The 19,301-nt window shown below is 41.3% G+C and overlaps 2 protein-coding genes across 3 annotated transcripts in view; both read left to right on the top strand.

The window, feature by feature from the left end:
- Positions 1–10,594, top strand: part of RYBP (RING1 and YY1 binding protein) — a 37,842-nt gene extending 27,248 nt beyond the window's left edge. For both annotated transcript variants that reach the window (XM_033926145.1, XM_033926146.1), the window contains one exon: positions 124–10,594. In XM_033926145.1, coding sequence (XP_033782036.1) covers positions 124–376 — 253 coding nt within the window. In that variant the 3' untranslated portion in view covers positions 377–10,594. The remainder of the gene's footprint in view (positions 1–123) is intronic.
- Positions 10,595–13,304: 2,710 nt separating this feature from the next.
- Positions 13,305–19,301, top strand: part of PROK2 (prokineticin 2) — a 79,305-nt gene continuing 73,308 nt past the window's right edge. The window contains exon 1 of the mRNA XM_033925799.1: positions 13,305–13,353. Coding sequence (XP_033781690.1) covers positions 13,336–13,353 — 18 coding nt within the window. The 5' untranslated portion in view covers positions 13,305–13,335. The remainder of the gene's footprint in view (positions 13,354–19,301) is intronic.

Below are 19,301 nucleotides of genomic sequence, written 5' to 3'. Positions count from 1 at the left end.
TTTGACTGGGCATACAGTATTTACTATATTCACCCTATATAGACATATAAAGCACCAGGTAGAATTTGATTAGTAAATTTAATATTTTACTCAATCTCGCTTCATGTTTCTCCTTTTTTGTAGACCTCGACTGAAAAATGTGGACAGAAGTACTGCACAACAGCTGGCAGTAACAGTGGGGAATGTCACAGTAATTATCACAGACTTTAAGGAAAAGACTCGTTCCTCTTCTACATCATCTTCTACAGTGACCTCCAGCACGGGTTCAGAACAGCAGAACCAGAGCAGCTCTGGATCTGAGTGCACAGACAAGGGCTCGTCCCGTTCCTCAACGCCAAAAGGCGACATGTCAGCAGTAAATGATGAATCTTTCTGAAAATTGCACATGGAATAATGGAAACTATGAATCGGGGTCTGAAATTTCAAACTCCCCATCTGCCCAAGCTGCTTGTTCTATTGGAGATTTTTTTTTTTGTGCTCATAAATATATTTTCTTGGACATCAACTACTTACTGATGATATCCAGGACCATTCTGCTTTTGTCATGGGCATCTGGCCGCTAAGGAATTTCTCACCCCGACTATTACTCCTGACACTTTTATGTATTCCATTGTTTTATATGATTTTCCTAACAATCATTTATATTTGGATGTTCGCCTGAATCTACTTTTTATACAGATTTGCTGTGCACAGTTTCCATGTACATTATAACTGGTTTTTGTTACTTTTTAATTTTATTTATTGCCTTCACAAACTTCATCTTTTTTTCTAATTGTAATTTTTCTTCTTTTTTGCAGCTATATTATATGCTATCAATTTTTATATATCTGTATAAATATAGAGAGAGGGTTATTTGAAACCAATACATAAGAAACACACTGGTGCTTGATACACTGTGAAGTGAAACCTTCATTTAACATATACCTTATGTAAATCAGTCCCTTATATGGCAGTACTGAAACAGAATCTTGTCTGAAATACATATTTCAGGCAAAGATGTACAGAGTACTTGTGTTTTTCTATTGTCTTTTCGCTAATATACTAGAGAATATTAAAGATCAAAATGTGATATCAAATTACAAGCTTGTTCCAAGGCAGTGTCTACTGATAATGCATTCGTTTTAAAGCCATTCAGTCTGACTTTGAACAATCATTAATGGGAAAGAACTTGTAGTTGATCTTTCATAAGCAATTGCAATGGTTTTGAATTTCAAACATCCATAATAAGGCATGATTACACTTTTGACATTGATATGGTTTGTGATCAATTTCACATAACTTTATTCTCCATGGACAAGCAAATTTAAGTCGATCCCACAGGTAGTCAATGTTATTGACTATGTATATTTCTATTTCTGTTTGGGGTTTTTTCATATGTGGCAGTATAAAAATATAAATATAAGATTTAACAAATAAAACAAGCCTAGTTAAAGTTGGAAAAGCTCAGAAGGCTTTTCTCAACATGCATGGCCAGTACTGTGTAGATACCTGTATCACAAGACCTTCTCAGCCTCACTTTAGCCATGCAGCAAATCGGATGTCCCTTGGCGCTCTCTATTTTCACTTTTCCAGTCTGGTTGTGAAGCTTCTCCAGTGTGTGACTGACATATCTTGCAATCCGTTAGAAATGTCAGTTGCAGGTATGCAACTTTACAGTTTGCTGAGTGAATCCATTTTCCAGAGCTGCACACAAAACACACACTGTGCAGCAATTTCTGTGCTTCATAACCTACATCAGAAGAAAGTAAAATCATTGCAAGGCTGCTTTGTTTCAACATAATTTTTGTCAATTCTTTTTATATTTATGGAGGATATGACTTCAGCACTGAAGGAGTCTCTAGTCTACTACGTTTGTGTGTTCTTAGAATAATTTATAATGGCAGCCATAGTCTTTCAGTGTAATACCTAATCACTGACCCATAGTACCATATTTCTCCATATATAGGCCGCAGCTGATACATAGATTTTGCAAACTGGCCTAGTGGGCGCAGCTTGCTTAAATGGGGCAGTCTTGGAGCAATAGAGCATCACCCCCCCCCCCCCCATAAATAGCTCCCTCGCTGGAAATTACCTTGTGGACCGCCACGCCTGCCTCTGCCAAACACACTGTGCAGGGCTGGAACGATGTTTGCGATCTCAGGCTCGCCCCGCGCCCTGTACAGCGTGTTTGATGGAGGCAGCCAGCATAGAGAAGGTATTGGGGGGGAGAAGATGATGCCCCGGGCGGGCTGGACTCAGCACACAGGCCGCTCATGCGCCACTGGGAGGAGAGGAGATGATTTCCCAAGCGGGCTGGGCTCCGAGAGAGCGCAGGCCACTCACGCTCCTGTACTGGGCGGTTCCCACTCTCCCCATCACATTTCTTTTCCACCAAGGAATGACCCACTGCTGAAGCCGCCCCCATGTCCCACTCCATTCCTGCCCAGCAATGTGACATTGCCTTTATGTACTGGTATAGGCCGCCCCATTGTATAGGCCGATTTAGGTTTTTAAAGCTCTTAGATAAGCCATGGCTAGTAACATGGGGCAGCTTATCTAAGAGTTTTTAAAACCCAAATCGGCATTTCCTGCAGCCTATACATAGGGGTGGCCTATATGTGGGGAAATACCGTACTAACGCATGGTATGTTTGTTGCTGTACTGCTAGACTTGGAATCTGTGACATGATCTGCTAGGCCTATGCCTAGAGTATCAAAAGTCTAGTAATGTCAAAGTACATGCACTATGGACTTCAAGTTTATCTGGTACCCACACTTCTGCCCTGATAAGACTTCTGATCTGCACACCTTAATTCATAAGCAGCAGCATTGTCATTAGGAGATGGCACGAGGGCTCTGTCTACATGGTCACAGGCTAAATCTCCTGAACAAAAAACTTGTGGCATCTGTGAGCATGCTGACTTAGTGTAGTGCTTTATGTAAATAGCATTACCAGAACCCTGAGGCCTGTGGAGGAGAGGAAGGATGGTGGTTGGAGGGGATCAGCGGTCAAGGATTGAGATTGTTTGAAATAGAACCGAAGATCCTGTGGGGAAGATAATGACTGGGATCAGAGTTCTGTAGTGGGAATTGGGGTCAGATTGTGTGAGTAGGAAGACTGGCAGTATGGCATCAACAGCACCTAGGGGAACAGTAGAACCTAAAAATTTGTCTGTATCCAGTCACTAGCATGCTGCATCGTAATGCTGCTCTGGTCCAGCCAGTTACTTTTCACAGTATTGCAATCTAAGTGACAAGTGTCTGCTGTATTAAAATGTTTCATCTGTGCCGCAACAAATGTATCCCAATAATATTTTACAAAGTTTAGGAAACCCTTCAATAAAACACACGTAGTTTGTGTATTTAGAGAGTTTTGCCAGGATAACTACTACGTAATTTGGAGCACACCAAAGAAATGTTAAATTTATGAATGGGTTATGTAAAGGTAGAATAAATGCATTTCCCTACTGTAGTGTGCTAAAGCTATGCTGAGTCTTTGTGGATTATTGGTCCATTGGTATTCACTTTTTTTTTTTTTTTAGTCAGTCTCTAGAATATGTCATTATAGTATTCATTTTGCTAGAATAGTTGCATTATAGTAGTTCTTCAGAATAGGATGCAACAAGGAATGAAAGTGCTTGGTTTTGTGTCATGCACTTCCACTTGCTTATGAGCCTGTTTAGTTGGCATCATCGGTGCATTTCTAAATAACTGATCTTTGGGATTTATTGCTGCAAGGTATGAAGGTATGCTCAATAATGGTAACTGATCAATGAATAAGGTTCTATTTGGTCCTTTTCCTTTTAACTTTCAATTATTTTGAAGATGCCAATATATTTTCTTCTTTAGCATCCCTCCAGACTGACACAGACCAGATGGGTTTATGTTCCTCTGCTAGCAGAAACTAAGAACAAACTATATTCAGACAATAGTACAAGTGAGCTGTGAAGTCCCTCTGACATCTGTCTGTTCTCAGTCTCCAGCAGGTGGAGGTAGTAAGTCTACGCAGCCCCAGTCTGGGTTAGTTGAAATTGTTTATTAGCATTTTTTTTTTGGGTGGAGGAAGGCTTTTGCCAGATGGACATGGGGGCTCTATAGCCTCAGGGGTGTTGCACTTGGGTGGCTGAGTCACTCACCCTTGACTTTAGAGGTGCCTCAGCTGTTAGCTCGCTGCCTTTGGATATGGACACATGAGAGCCAGTGGTTGCCTGCTCTTCATTCAGTAACTAGCTAAGTTATAAAAAAAAAAAAAAAGGGCCTAAGATAAGTGTATTTAAGGCAGGCAGAGCAGCCGGATTTTTGATTTTTATTTTGGTTTGCTGTGTAGCCCAGGTTTTTCCCTACAAGGGGTTGGGGTTTTTTGGGACCTTGTGAACCACCAGTGTGTGGTGATGAGCGAGAATCATCCTAAGAAGTGCGTAGTTTGTTTACTTCACGGGATGGATGCAGCTGCATTTGCAAGTTTTGTTCAGTGGCTGTGAGTCAGCAAGCTGCCTCTTCAGTGACGGAATCCTTGAACCGTGGGGATGCCCTTTCGACCGCAGTGTTGGGCAGTGAGGGTTCTCCTGCTACGACATCAGTTCACAGAGATTCCCCATTGACTATAGGGTTGTCTTTGGCCGCTGAGGAATCAATCTCTGAGCTTCCTCCCCATCTGGTGTGGGCTGCTGCAAAAGATGATCACTCTTCTCTCCCAACTGTGAGTTCTGTAGCATTTTCCACAGACTTCTTTTTATCCATGTTTGGGCTTTTTATATGCACTCTGCTGGAATTCCTCCAACTTTAGATTTAGGGGCTTCTGGTGTGTCTTAAGTCTCCCTTGGGGCCTGGGTCTTCTCTTCTCCCCCCTCCTAAACACCAGCGCTTGTCCTGGGAGGAGGAAGAGTGGTTGGATGAGGACTTGGGCTCCGATGAGGAGCTTTCTTCCTGGCAGGAGGCTGACAGTTGGATGGCAGAGTTGCTAGTGGGGAAGGACTCTTCAGTTGTCCGCATTTTGCACAAAGAGTAGCTGCAAGAGCTCATTGACCAGGTGATGTTGGTGTTGCATTTTGAAGAAGGGGAAAAAAGAAGTGCCACCAGTAGTTGATTCACTCTTAGAAGGGATTCAGGCTGTTTCCAAGTCCTTCCCTATGCATCAGGATATCTGGGATGTGATGCAGATGCAATGGAAGGCACTGTATGCTCATTTTCAGATGGCCTGGTCCATGGTGCATCAGTATCCTAACTCCGAGGTTAACAAGGAATCTTTATGGCCGCTGGTAGTGGATGCAGTGGTTCCTGCCATCACTAAGAATACAGTCCCTGTTGATGGCGGTTCTGCTCTCAAGAATCCGCAGAATCGTCAGATGGTCTCTACTTAAAATAGTTTTGATGTAGCAGCCCTAGCAGTGCAGGCAGCCATATGTAGTGGCTTGGTGGCTTAAGCCTGTTTTCATTGGGCTGAACATGTTTTGAATAGGGAGCCAGACGTTTGGTCTCTAGTTGATCAGGTAAGGTAGAGATGGCTAAGGTAGAGATGGGGGACATCTTATCTTTCGGACACCATATATGACTTGTTGCAAGCCTCAGCTAAGACTATGGCTTCACAGCTGTTTTGCGGATTTGGCCTCCAAGTCTAAACTCATCCATTTTCCCTTCAGAGGTTCCTTTTTATTTGGGGAAGAGTATAACAAGTTGGTAAAGAGCTTGGACGACTCCAAGGTGCCTTGGCTACCGGAAGATAGGCCTTGACCCTTAAGCTAAGGCGGTTTGACCCGAGGGCATCTGAGAGAGTTTTGCTATTGTTGGCCTGGCAGGGTCTCTTCAGTTCCCAGAGGACGCTATTTTCAGCGAATGCAGTCTTTTTGAGATGCATGCCGGGGAGGTCAAGAGACAGGAGGCCTTTCCTCCTCCTTGCCTCGCTCAATGAAGGTTCTCTCTCTGGTGCCGGTAGGTGCAAGGTTGAGAGAGTTTTACCAGGGGTGGACCCAGATCATGAAACAGTGGGCGCTAGAGGTGATCTGAGATGATTATTCTCTAGAATTCAATCAGCCTCTGGCAGATGTGTTCATTCAGTCTCCTTGTTGGGCAGCCTAGAAGTGGTGGGCTTTTTGTCACTCTTCAGAGGCTACTGCAGCTCAAGGCAGTGGTCCCAGTGCCCCCCCCAGCGATATGCACACCGGTCAGTATTCCATTTATTTTGTGCCCCCCTCAGCGAGGTGCACACCAGTATTCCATTTATTTTGTGGTTCTGAAGAAGCTCCTTCCAGCCCTTCTTAGACCTCAGATGGGACAATTGGGCACTCCGGGTTCCCTCTTTTCATATGAAGACTTTGTGGTTCATGGTCTTCACAGTTCCATCCGGGGAGTTTCTCTCATTCCTCGACCTGACAGAGGTGTATTTCCATGTTCAGATTCGTGAGGCTCACCAGCAATTCCTTTGCTTTGCAATTTTGCAGTGGTGTGGCGTATTTCGGAGTTACAGATGTTTTCTTGTTGAGCTCCCTTCCTGGAGTTTTCTAGGGAGCATATATTGCTGCATCCACTTCCTTCCCAAAGTGGTGTCCTCTTTTCACATTAATCAGGCTGTTTCCCGTCCTGTGTTGGGGGATCGTAACAGTATTGGAACAAAAACAGTTGCGTAAGTTGGATGTCCAGAGAGTTCTCTGGATGTATGTGAAATGGACTCATAGTTTCGGTGTTCAGATCATCTCTTTGTTCTGTTTGGTGGCTGTCGAAGGGGGGGGGGGAGCAGCTTCAAAGGCCACAGTCACACGCTGGATTAAGGAGGCAATTGTTTCAGCATATCTATTCAAGAAAAAGTTGGTACCAGAGTTTTCTTAAAGCTCATTCCATGAGGGGGCAAGCAGCCTCTTAAGCAGAGTGTTCTTTGGTGTCTCCTGTGGATATTTGCAGGGCGGCAGTTTGGTCATTGCTCTTACCTTTGTGTGTCACTTTCGGGTAGATGTCCAAGTGCAACAGGATGTGGTTTTTGGGGAATGTGTGCTCCAGTTTGGCCTTTTGGGAACCCACCCGTGATGGTCACTACTTTGGTACTTCCCATCCAACGGTGCTGGTCTAGAGGGACGATAGAGGAGAAATTAGTTCTTACCTGCTAATTTTCTTTTAGTCCCTCCAGACTGGCAAAGGATCCTCCCAGCAGTAGTTTGTCAGATTTTAATATAGAACAGTATTTGGGGAGGGAGGTTCCTAGCATTCATTTCTGGTTTAGTTGGTGGACTGGGAGCTCTGTGGGTAGGCTTCCTGCTTGGCTATTCGAGGATTGTGTCAGAGGGACTGCATAGCCCACTTGTACTATTGTCTGAATTCACTTTGTTCTCAGTCTCCACCTGGTGGTAGAGGAATGTAAACCCATCTGTCATTGCCAGTCTAGAGGGACTAAAAGAGAGAAAATTAGCAGGTAAGAACGAATTTCTCCTTTCTGTCCACTTTCCCCAGATTTTATTTGAGAGCACCAATGTATGTTTTGGGTTTGCTTTCATTATATGTGATACCCTTTCACCCTTAAGTGGTTAGAGCTGAGGGGAGGGAGACTTCCATGCAGGTTTTAATCCTTCAGCTAAAATGGGCATTTCTTTAAGTTGGCAATAAAGGAAATATTACCAGTTGAATTTTCAGTAGCCATTTGGTTCTTACTTTGCTTTAACTCTTTAAAGCTAGTACAGAGAACTTGAAGCAAATTCTTTAAAGTATACAGTGGACAGGAATGCTACAGTTTTTGCTTTTATGAGCCTACAATAATCTTAAAATGTAAAGAATGCATGGAAAGTACGTCCTCATGATACATAAGAACATAAGAAGTGCCTCCGCTGGGTCAGACCACAGGTCCATCCTGCCCAGCAGTCCGCTCCCGCGGCGGCCCAAACAGGTCAAGACCTGTCTGAATCCCCAGAGGGGGTCCCCTTGCCACCCTGGTTTCCCATTTAAGTCCTAGCTTCAACCCATCAGTCTTGCACATGCACGACCTGGTTGGGTTTCTATACTTATTACCTGGTTAGCTGATTTTATTGAACCTATTTCAGGAGTATAATGTATACTTTAATGTGTGCTGTACATCTGTTAGCTTTATCATTGCAACTTTGTACTTTGTAACTACATACTTCAACTATTTGGATGTGGCATGTGCAGCGAGTTCTTTGGTGAATATAACACTTTTTTGTTTAATGCTGTTGAGGAGGATAAATTGGTCAAACATACTTGCTCATTTATTTTGTGCAAAGGTTCAGAAATGCCACACAGATATGTTTTGCTTTTATATAAAAGCCAATTTGGGTTTGTAAGTGATCTGTACACAAAAGTAACATGTACTTGACAAGTAATGTCCAGAACAGGGAATGAACACACAATGATTTTTCATTTATACAGTAGCCAGTTATTGATGGTTGTTAATTGCAGTTAAAGCTCAGTAAATTGGGGAATTTTTCCTTCATCAGTAATTGAGTAGAAGACTGCCACCTAAATAACCAAAACAAAGGAAAACAACTCAAAGATGGGTGTGCTTCAAATTTAATAAATGTACAAACTAATGGAAAAGAATAAGCACCTTCAATATGTTACTTATCATTTTTAATATTTTTTAACAACTGGTGTTTTAATTCCAGATCAGAATTGTCATTAGTGTTTAAAAGTTTACACCTTTTTATACTATCAAATCTCACTACAATGTACTTATTATAACAATTTCAAATCACCTGTGAAAGGCAAGAAAGAAAAAGAAAAAAAAAACCAAACTTGAATAGACTCAACTATTTTCGTGTAACATATTGATTTTGAAACTGCACTACTTCTTGCAGTTTAAAAGTTGAGTGTCACTTGTGTCCAACTTTTAGGTGTCACTATGGAGAGTTCTTGCTAGTTTGAATAATATTTAAGGAGGTACACTTTTGTAATAATCCTGAGAATGTGTTTTGATCTGGAATGAAAATGTCAATTTGTTTTTTAAATTAAGATACATAAATGCATGTTTAAAGGTGTTTTATCTTTCCTACTTCCTTAAGAAACAAAGCATGGACCTTATCTGAAAAGGGCATTTGGCTTTTCACATTGTCCTAATGTATTCTAGCTTCCTATTAAATAAAGTGAGAAGTTGTTTTTTTTTTAATGTCTTTGTAGATATGCTTATTTGTGTTTAGAACATGAAAGGCTTCTGTATCAATATACCATTAAATGTGGGGATTTCAGGTCACATTTTTAAGACACACATTCCAAATTTAGCTATTCATCTAGAAAGTATCCCATTGTACTGTGCTGATTTTCCATTGCTTCCTTACTATTAATTTTGGTTTAAACATTCATATAATTTGTTTCCTTTACAGAAAAAATTTACTAATACCTGGTAAATTTATAGTGATATAATTAGGTGATGCATAAACTTACTAATCTTCCTAATTAATGGTTCTCTTGTTTCTTTTCATATCTACTAATTGGACAACTGTTCAGAAAGACTTAACAATATTTACTTTAGATATATTAGGTAGTCATAGATAATAAACATGCCTAATTAGGAAACTTAATTGACCATTAAGACTCTTTGGGGATGAGGAGGGAAATAACCTTTGATGAAAACGACCAAGCATAGTATTCAGTCAGAACTGAACATTTAAAGAACAGGTTACCAATTCAGCTTTTAGTCCGTTGAATAGCCATGGTTTCAACTTCTTGTGTTTTCGGTTCCCAACAGGTTAGCATATATTTCTGGTTTTCCATTTTGATTGCACCCATCAGGCAGCTATTCTGGAAATTAGAATTCAAGTATCTACGTTTTCATGTAAGACATGATATTACATAGAAATATATAAATGCATATATAAAGGGATGTAAAATACTTGATGATCGTGGCACAGAATGCAGGTATGAAAAGCACAGTGTTTTGTTGTCTAGGTTTTTAGAGACTTGTACACCTTGCTTGACTTGGCCGAGTTAAGATAAGCTGGGGGAACATAAAACACTTGATATTTCTTCTCATTTTAATGAAAACAGTTGTGCAAAAGTCTGGCACAGGTTTTGAAATTTGGCAGTAGCTTCCATGAGTTATCTCCACTGAGACTTTTCACCTGCCTTATCAAGATCATTCTGTCTACTTTTTTAAGCTATTGTATCTTAAATTATTGAAAATTTAATAATTGCTGACTATATAATAGCCTTTGCTTGTATGTATCTGAAGATGGTTTAAGAGCCAACATTTAGAGTATGACAATGGAGCTGAACAGTTTTTAATGCGCAAGCAGTTGTCCTTGTGTATGACCTGTAACCTTAATTTACTGTGTAAAGATGGTTACATTATTTCCTTAGCTTTGTTTGTTGGAGACAGATATAGAACGCTTGTTCAAGTATGTTGAAGCATTATCTTGTGATTTTTTTAATGTTAATGTATTATACGAGCGATATATTTTTCATTTGCCCAGAAAGACAGCTTGTATAACGCTTTTGAAGTTTAAAACTCTGTAAAGTCTTTAGAACTTAAAGTCTGTTAGAACTTTTATTTTCTTCATGCTAAAGTGTCAATGGTGGTTTTGTGAACTGGTCAAAATTCACAGGTCTTAAATGTGTTGGAGAAAATTTTATTGGACACCTGCTCTTTGTCTTGCAAAATAAAAGATGTTAATATATTCCTGTTACTGGCATGTGCATGACTATGTTATTAGAAGCCACATTATCATTTCCTTGCTTTTAAAATGTCTATTTATGGATTCTGCTTGTAGTTTTTTTTTTCACTAATAAAATAGTAAAATTTAATTATATCTGAAAAGTTTATTTTAATAGGTTTAAATGTATCTTCAGCTGCTTTTGCAGAAGAGGAAATACATATGCTAATTAAATCCACATTTGTGTTAAATTATACTGCTGTATGCAAAGGGATTTGCACATTGTGGATACCCTGGAACTTCCTGTTTGCAGCTTTGCCAGATTGGAGATGCACATACTGGAGATGCAGACCTCACGGTATATAACATGAAAAGGAAAGTGCAAACATACAAAAGCTGGAGTGCAAGCAGGCATTGTGGCAGCTTGTGAATCTTCTACAACGGTTGGGCTGGATAGTCAACTTCAGGAAGAGCCACCTAGAACTGACCCAGAATATCTGGGGATTCACTTTGACGTGTCTTAAGGGCCGCATCTTTCTTTCTGAGCCACCCAATCAGTGCTAGATCTTTCATACTTTTAAGCATAACTTAGGGGTCCTTTTATCAAGGCGCGGTAGGGGGTTTGACGTGCGGAATACCGCACGTTAAACCACCTGCCACGCTAGTTGCTAATGCCTCCATTGACCAGGCGTTAGTTTTTTTGCTTGCCGCGAGGGTTAGCGCGGCTTGATAAAAGGACCCCTTAGTGCCAAATAAACTATAAATCAATCAAAAAGTTCAAAGTTTCTTAATTTAAAGCTTGGTTTCTTGATTCCAACGTGAACACGTTTCGTGCTCCTGCCTCAGGAAACCAAACAATCTAAAATCCAGCCGCACTGAATAAAGAATACTAGGCGGCAATAGGTGATTGGAATCTAGACAAAAAGATGAAAAGTTAAAAGTGTATCAATATTAGACAATACCAATAGAAATTATACCTACATTAGATATGCATACATAATTTCATAAAAGGCATTTCAAAACGCTGATTCCCTTTAAAACAACTTATGTATTCCAAAAAGACCTTCCCACAACTTTCTTAGCGGGAGGACGCCAACTCTCAGCTGAACGTCATCACATTTTTTACGTAGTGATGAGCAGCTCTTTACCATCAGTTGACAGTCGGCGTTTTTCCTGTAAAGAAAGTTGTGGGAGCGTCCTTTGAACATACAAGCTGTTAAAAGGTAATCAGTGAGTTAGAAATTCCTACTGCACTAAATAGCAATTTTGAAATGTTAGCTTTTTTTTAGACTTTTTGTATTGTAGTTGGAAGGTGTTCTCGTGCAGATTTATATGTCTTAACTAGTAACAATGCAGTGGTTCATTACACTTTTCAGTTATAGTGCAATTTGTTCGTGGCAAAGCCTTATTGAAAGATTTTTATAACATTCTTTTAAGGGCTTTTTTGAATAATTCTGGGCTCCCTTTTGATAGTAAAATTATATTTGGTTGCCATTAGGCGTCTGATATAGTATCTCTCGCGTGGTGACACATAGTTCCTTTAACATCAGCTGAGAGTCGGCATTCTCCCGCTAAGAAAGTTGTGGGAGCATCTTTTTAGAATACATAAGCTTGTTTTAAAGAGAATCTGCGTTTTGAAATGTCTTTTATGAAATTATGCATGCATATCTATTTAATGTAGGTATAATTTCTATTGGTATTGTCTAATATTAATACACTTTTAACTTTCATCTTTTGTCTAGATTCCAATCACCTATTGCCGCCTAGTATTCTTTATTCCTTGTCAAAGGGAATGCCTCTCATAATCATGTCATGGGTAACTCATGACCGATGCTAGCCTGTTCAGATGGGGAACCCATTGCTGGGACCATTCAGTTTAGGACTAGTGGACTCATCAGAAGGGTGGTCCATAAACCATCTGAAGTTCTCAGCCATTTGGCTAGTGTTGAGAACTCTGGAAATGGTCCTGGAGAGGAAAGCAGTCAGAGTGTTCTCAGACAACGCCACAGCAGTAGTATATGTGAACAGATGAGGAGACACCAGAAGTGCTCCCTTCCATCTGGACTCAGAGTATCAAATGCTGTTCCAATGGGCGGAAATCCATCTAGAAGCTCTTTCCACAGCCCTTGTAGCTGGGGTGGAAAATGTCCAGGCCGACTTTCTCAGTCGACAGTCTCTAATCCCAGGGGAATGGTCTCCCAAAGGGCGTACAAACTTGTACATCACTGGGGCAGACCAGTAATGGATTTGATGGCTTCTGCCAAAAACTTGAAAATGAGGTGGTGTTTCACGCGAAGAGAAGAATCAGGAAGCTTAAGGTTGGATGTGTGTTCAGCCCTGGCCCACAATGGGGTCTCCTTTATGTATTCCCACCATGGCCCATGTCCAAGGCTGCTATAGTCAGATGGATTTGCATGGCCATTTTGTCAGCATACGTTGCCTGTGGCAAGCAGCCACCAGTTTCTCTTTTGTATTCTTTTCCAATGGAGATTGATTGCTTTGAAATGAAGGGGGCATTATACTCCACTGGGAAGAGGGAGGTGCTGAAAGCTGTGAGCGACACCCACTTCTGCAAAGCTGTGTTTGTGGCTAGGGATTGATCACCTATCCTAAGGACTCCTGTGAAGATTAATAGAAAGAAGATTATCCAGGTAAGAACCTAATCTTTCATTAGATATATTCAAAAAGTAATGTGAAAAATGTACAAAAGCATGAGGACCTTTGCAAGGCACTGCAAATGCAGAAGACACTGATGGCTTTAAAAATCTGAACGAATGCTGCTTATTGTTCTGGTTAGTTAGGTTGAATATTACAACTTATAGATTGCAAAGTTTTTCTTTTGCTGTGTTGTACTTCCATATGTAGGTACTAGGTTTCTATGTAGCCAGTAACACTGCATTTTAATAGGAAAATCAGTCTTGGTCATGAATTGCAAAAATGTGTAGAACTGGAGAAGATGTAGTGAAAAGTCACTGAATGAATGCAGCAATTGGGGCACTTGACATTGTGTGAAAGATGAAAATGACAGTATTTTTGCTCTGCTCAAGATGATTGAAAATGAAGGTGGAGAGGGTCAGATATCACAAGTGCAAATATTTGAGAGAATTAGTACCATAAAAGTTGATATTACTTGAAGCATTCTTTTAACTTTTATGATTATAGCACAAAGGCCGCATTCACATCCTCGTCTGTTCTATCAATGTTTTAAGCGATAGCTTTGCCTTTAGCCCAGCGTCCTGTGCAGGTAGCAATTTCTAGGCTCTGGCAAGACTAATATTGCTATTAGCACTTTCAACACAGATCTTGTTCAAGAGGAAAAACTTTCATGCTGGAATTTCAAGCTGCTTAAATGTATTGTAAACCTATTATATATTTAGATAATTATTTTCCTGGTCCTTTACTGGATCTGCTTGATAACTCAGTGGACAGCACATACAAGCTTGCTGTGCTTAATCTGTGCCCTTTATTATTATTTGGTAAGGGGATACAGAGGAGTTTTTCAAAGCCTGAAAATGGCCCCCCAAAGAGAGAGGATTTTGTCCCAGCTGCAGAGAGGTATTGGATTGCACCTAAGGATTCCTCAGAGCCATGTCAAATCGGAAAAAGACCAGAAGAAGAATTTCTTTGGAGGGGGGTCATATTCCCGGCCTAGAAAATTTCAGATCAATAAAGACAGATGCACGTATGAGTATCAATGAGAGAGAGAGAAAAAAAGAATGCAATTAACATCGGAGGTTTTTCCTAATGTCAGGGCCCGATTAAAGGTAGGCCCAGGAGGCACGTGCCTAGGGGCGGGAGCAAACAGGGCCGAACTTCCGGATTAAAGTCCTACATTGTCCTCCGCCCTTTCGGAAACGGGAAGTTGCGGCGGCGGGAAAACTTCGGGGCCCCTCTGGAAAGGACAATTTTGGCCGCCGCCCCCCGAAATTCAGCCGTTTTCCTGCCTCCCTCCTCGGCCGTTAGGGGAGAGCAGCTGCCTCGTGCCGCAGACGCTCGTCTGCTTTCTCCCGGCTTCCCCGACGTCGATTCTGACGTCGTGGAGGGAGGAAGTTCCGGGTCAACCAGGCAGCGATTGGCTGGCCCGGAACGTCAGAATTGACGTCGGGCAGGAAGGCTTGTGAGAAGCAGGGAGAAATCGAGGGCGGAGAGAGAGAAAGAAAGAAAGGGGGGCAGGGAGAGAGGAAGAAAAAGTTGGACTGGTGGAGGGACAGAGAGAGATGTTGGTTGGGATGAGGTCTGGAGGAGAGGAAGAAAGAAAGGATGCACAGTCACCCAATAAAGGTAGGAAAAAGGATTTTGTTTTCAATAGTGAGCAAAATGTGGCATTTCCTCAAATTTACATCTGCTATGTTTATATTTTGCAGAGTATTAAGGGGTTAGGTGTGGTTGTTTCTGTGGTGTGTTTCACTATATGCAGTTTCTGGCTTCTTGCTGGTTCAATTTAAACTTTATCTACATATTTCTATTTTTTAGTTTGTGATTACTTATTCCGTATTGGGTGAGGGTGTATCTGTGTTCTGTGTGTATGAAAGACATGCTGCCTCTTTTACAAAGCTGTGCGGCAGTGGCCCCGAAGCCCTTTAAATCTCTATGGGCTTCGGGGCCGCTAGTGCGGCTTTGTAAAAGAGGCCGATGGTTTTCTGTTAGCGTTGACTCGCCTTGTTTGGCGGAATGCATCAGGCATGGTTCTTGGGAGCACCTTGAATAAACCTGATTTGAATCTCCTTATTGTCTGCCGATCTTCTTTTGTTTCATGTTGGATTCTTTGGTGGACTGCTTGCCTTGTTGTTTCGTTACAACTTAACGTACATGGAGTGGAACGTACTAGAGGAGTTACAGATTTTGTTGTTTATAAATACATATGGGTTATACTTGGTCGACATAAAGTGAGGTGTTGTAAGTATCCAACTTTTATTTCTTTCCTATGCTTGATATAATGCAAGGGGTCTAATAGTTTTATGTCATGCATAGTGGATATCTTAACCCAGCCTGGCATGGTGTATCCTCAGGACTGGGTTCAGAACTCTGACAGGACGTTACATAAAGTAGTTCTGTTTGCTTGTATTGGGCATGTATTAATGTTGATAAACATATGTTTCAATAACATTTTTAAAGGGGCCGGCGTAGTAAGCAGAAGTTAAAAAGGCCCCCATTCAGGTTTACTTGTAAAACTCCCTGGTGGGCTAGTGTTAAGGAAGATGAGTGCCGCCGCCCCCCCTCCCCCCCCTCCTACACACAGTCACCAAGGCATGAAATCATGGCTGTTACTCTCTGGGTTGCTCCTTGACTCAATTATTTCTTGAATGATTTCTGGTCTTCAGTAAGGACAGGAGCAATCTGGAGGCTCTTAACCTGGTAGCAGCATTCTTCAAATGTATGTACTGCTAGTCAGGCTGCATCATTTCATATTAATCTGTACTGAAATCGTGCTATTTTAGGGCACTTTAGCAAACAGATCCCTATTGTGCAAGCTTTTGCTAAAAGCCTTTTTCTTGAACAGTTCCAGCACCATTTGTCATGTTCTAATAGTGGAGTATGGAATAGTGTATCAAGTCCTACACCCTTAGTGGTTACTGCAGGACCCCTAGTTCAGTTACCTGTCTAGCTAATCTGTTGCGATTTGCTCTTCTGAGTTGTACCTAGAAACCAAACTTAAAACAACCTCAGCTGTGTCAAAACTCAAAGTAGCAAATTTCATGGCGACCTATCCCCACTGCACTTCACGGCGGGAGCTAAAACGAGCCAATCACAATGCGCCCTCCCAACTTCCTACCCTGCAGCCCTCCGGGAGCCAATCCCGACGGGCCAACACGCGGGCCTTCCAGCCCTGTGTTACTTGTGCCCGTCCAGACGAGCTCTCGGACTGACTTATCTAACAGAGTGGAACTATAATAATCAAAATCAGATTAAAACTTTGTTTGGATTACAATTAAGTTAGCCTGAGCAAATATTTTAATCTAATCAGCCAAAGTTTGAATAAAAGCTGTCAAGACCTTTAAGCTCTCCTGAACTTTCAAAGATAAAATATAAACATTCAGGATTCGGAGGTAACAAGTTCATTTTGCCTCAAATTGTTGTTAATCATTTTCCAAGATGGGACGGCAAATGATCTGTTCTTGGTATGAATGTGGGAAATATTTACTGCAATTACACATATGTTTAGCTTATGTAGTGTTCTAGTCTTTAAAAAAAAAATAATAGAAAAATGTAACAGGCTCTTGAAGACGATTGCTACTGCCAAACGGTAATCCCACATCAAAGGTATTTTGAGGTAACTATTAACTGCTGTTGCTGAGAGCTGAGGTTTTTCTCTTGGCGTGAAGTTTCTGAAACTCAGACTTGGTCTGACTCTTGATTAGCACTGATTCAGGGGTCACCAGCTGAATTTTTACTTTGCTTAAAAAAAGATATAGTGGCGCTAGAAAAGGTTCAAAGAAGAGCGACCAAGATGGTAAAGAGGATGGAACTCTTCTCGTATGAGGAAAGCCTAAAAAGGTTAGGGCTCTTCAGCTTGAAAAAGAGACGGCTGAGGGGAGATAGGATTGAAGTCTACAAAATCCCGAGTGGAGTAGAACGGGTACAAGTGGATCGATTTTTCACTCTGTCAAAAATGACAAAGACTAGGGGACACTCGATGGAAGTTACAGGGACATACTTTTAAAACCAATAGGAGGAAATTTTTTTCACTCAGGGAATAGTTTAGCTCTGAAACGCGTTGCCAGTGGATGTGGTAAGAGCGGATAGTGTAGCTGGTATTAAGAAAGATTTGGACAAATTCCTGGAGGAAAAGTCCATAGTCTGTTATTGAGAAAGACATGGGGGAAGCCATTGCTTGCTCTGGATTAGTAGCATGGAATATTGCGACACCTTGGGTTTTGGCCAGATACTAGTGACCTGGATTGGCCACTGTGAGAATGGGCTACTGGGCTCGATGAACCATTGGTCTGACTCAGTAAGGTTATTCTTAGTTCTTATGATCAATATGACCTGTCACATCACTGAAATTGTATTTCCAGTAATTGAGCAGGCAGAAAAAGAAGAGCCTCTGGTGTTAGGATAAAGTTGCACAAACAGGAGAAAGACAAGGTGGATGTCTCAGTCAACAAAATGGGTCTTTATTAAATTGAACAAACGTTAACAGAGTCTCCTTTCGTGGATTTCCTGTAATTGCCCGTAATACAAGCCAAAATATCTGAAGTTGAATAATAATGATCACCTTAGGCTGATGCTTGTCGTTTTCATCTTTTATTCACTGGATTTCCTGCTGAAATGCTTCTTTTAGAAAGACTTAAGGACGCTGCATTCCAGGATCTAGCATGAATGAAGTCCTGCTTCACTGGCTTTTTCTTGTAGTGTCACGAAAAGAGGGATGGCTATATATTTTTTCCAAGCCATCTTTAGGTAGCATTTATATATAAAAATATAGGTTTAATAGAAAAATGCAAAGACCACTGCAAAACAGAGGATTCAAATAAACGTAGCTAGTCATGGACTCTGAGCTGTCATTTGCATAATATTATTACTTCCATATCAGATAAAATGTTATCGTTAGGGTTGATAATAAAACAATAATTTTAATTGTATTTAGGAATAAATGTTTGCATGTTTCTAGTGTCTCGAGTATGACCTAGGCTAGGGATGCTCAATGTCAGTCTGCAATCCAGTTGGGTTCTCAGCATTTCCCCAATGAATATGCATGAGATCTATTTGCATACAATGCAGGCAGTGTATGCAAATAGACCTCATCCAGATTTATTGGGGAAATCCTGATACAACCCAACTGGATTGCGAACCTTGAGGACTGATAATGAGCCCCCCCCAAATGGGAAAAACAAGAAGAAGGGAGTAATTTGTTACTTAAAATTAAGACTAAGATAGCCTCAGAAGAAAGTCAAGTTTTGAATGCATCTTTGTAGCGAGAGCACTTTAATGCTCTCTTAAATTTGTTAAGGATCCTTTCTTCCCTAATGTAACCTGGTGAAGAATTCCATATTTGTGGAGCTGTGACCGAATGACTAGTATCACGTCCAGCGGATCCTCTGCAAACACCCCCTTTCAGCCTCATGCACTGCATGCCACATGCTCTCTTCCCCTAATGTGCACTCTTTCCCACCCCACCCCCCCTATCCACTTCTCCCAGTCTTCACCATCATATCCCCATCCTTGTCCCCTCCAAGCTTCCCCTGTTTGCTAATATCCCAACCCCCACCTCCTCCACAGTCTTGCATCTGATTCAGACTCAGATAACTTTAATGGCATAACAATTGTACATGTGTTGGCAAAGTAATACATTTTGCAATTAAGGTAAAGAGAGAGAGAGAGAGAGAGAAAAAGACAGAAGGAGATAATTTACAAAGAAATCAGTCATTAGAACAATGCCCAGGTTTTGGTCCTTGTCTTGCCTGGTAGCACACAACTTATTTTGCTGCTTTAGCTGCTGTTTCTCCTATTTTTCCCCAGGATTATGTAGTCTTTCATGGTCCTTCTCGTAGTGGAAGTATGTGGTTTTCAGGAAACGTGAATCTCTGATCTCTTTTTTCCCCCTATGCAATAGGAACTGGTGCAGCGGGAGTGTGTGGGCATCTCTCCTGCTGCAGGTGGGGGAGGGGAGGTCGGGTTAGTGGCTGGCGAGGTTTCTAACAGTCTTGACACTGCCCGGCACCAGTCACTTTTTTTTAGCCGCCAAAAGCTGACGCCGCTTTTTAAAAATGGCTCAGCATTTTTTAAGAATCCACCGGCG

This window comes from Geotrypetes seraphini, chromosome 17 (assembly GCF_902459505.1).
Source record: "Geotrypetes seraphini chromosome 17, aGeoSer1.1, whole genome shotgun sequence".
Classification (NCBI taxonomy): Eukaryota; Metazoa; Chordata; class Amphibia; order Gymnophiona; family Dermophiidae; genus Geotrypetes; species Geotrypetes seraphini.
This window is presented reverse-complemented; position numbering and strand designations above follow the sequence as displayed.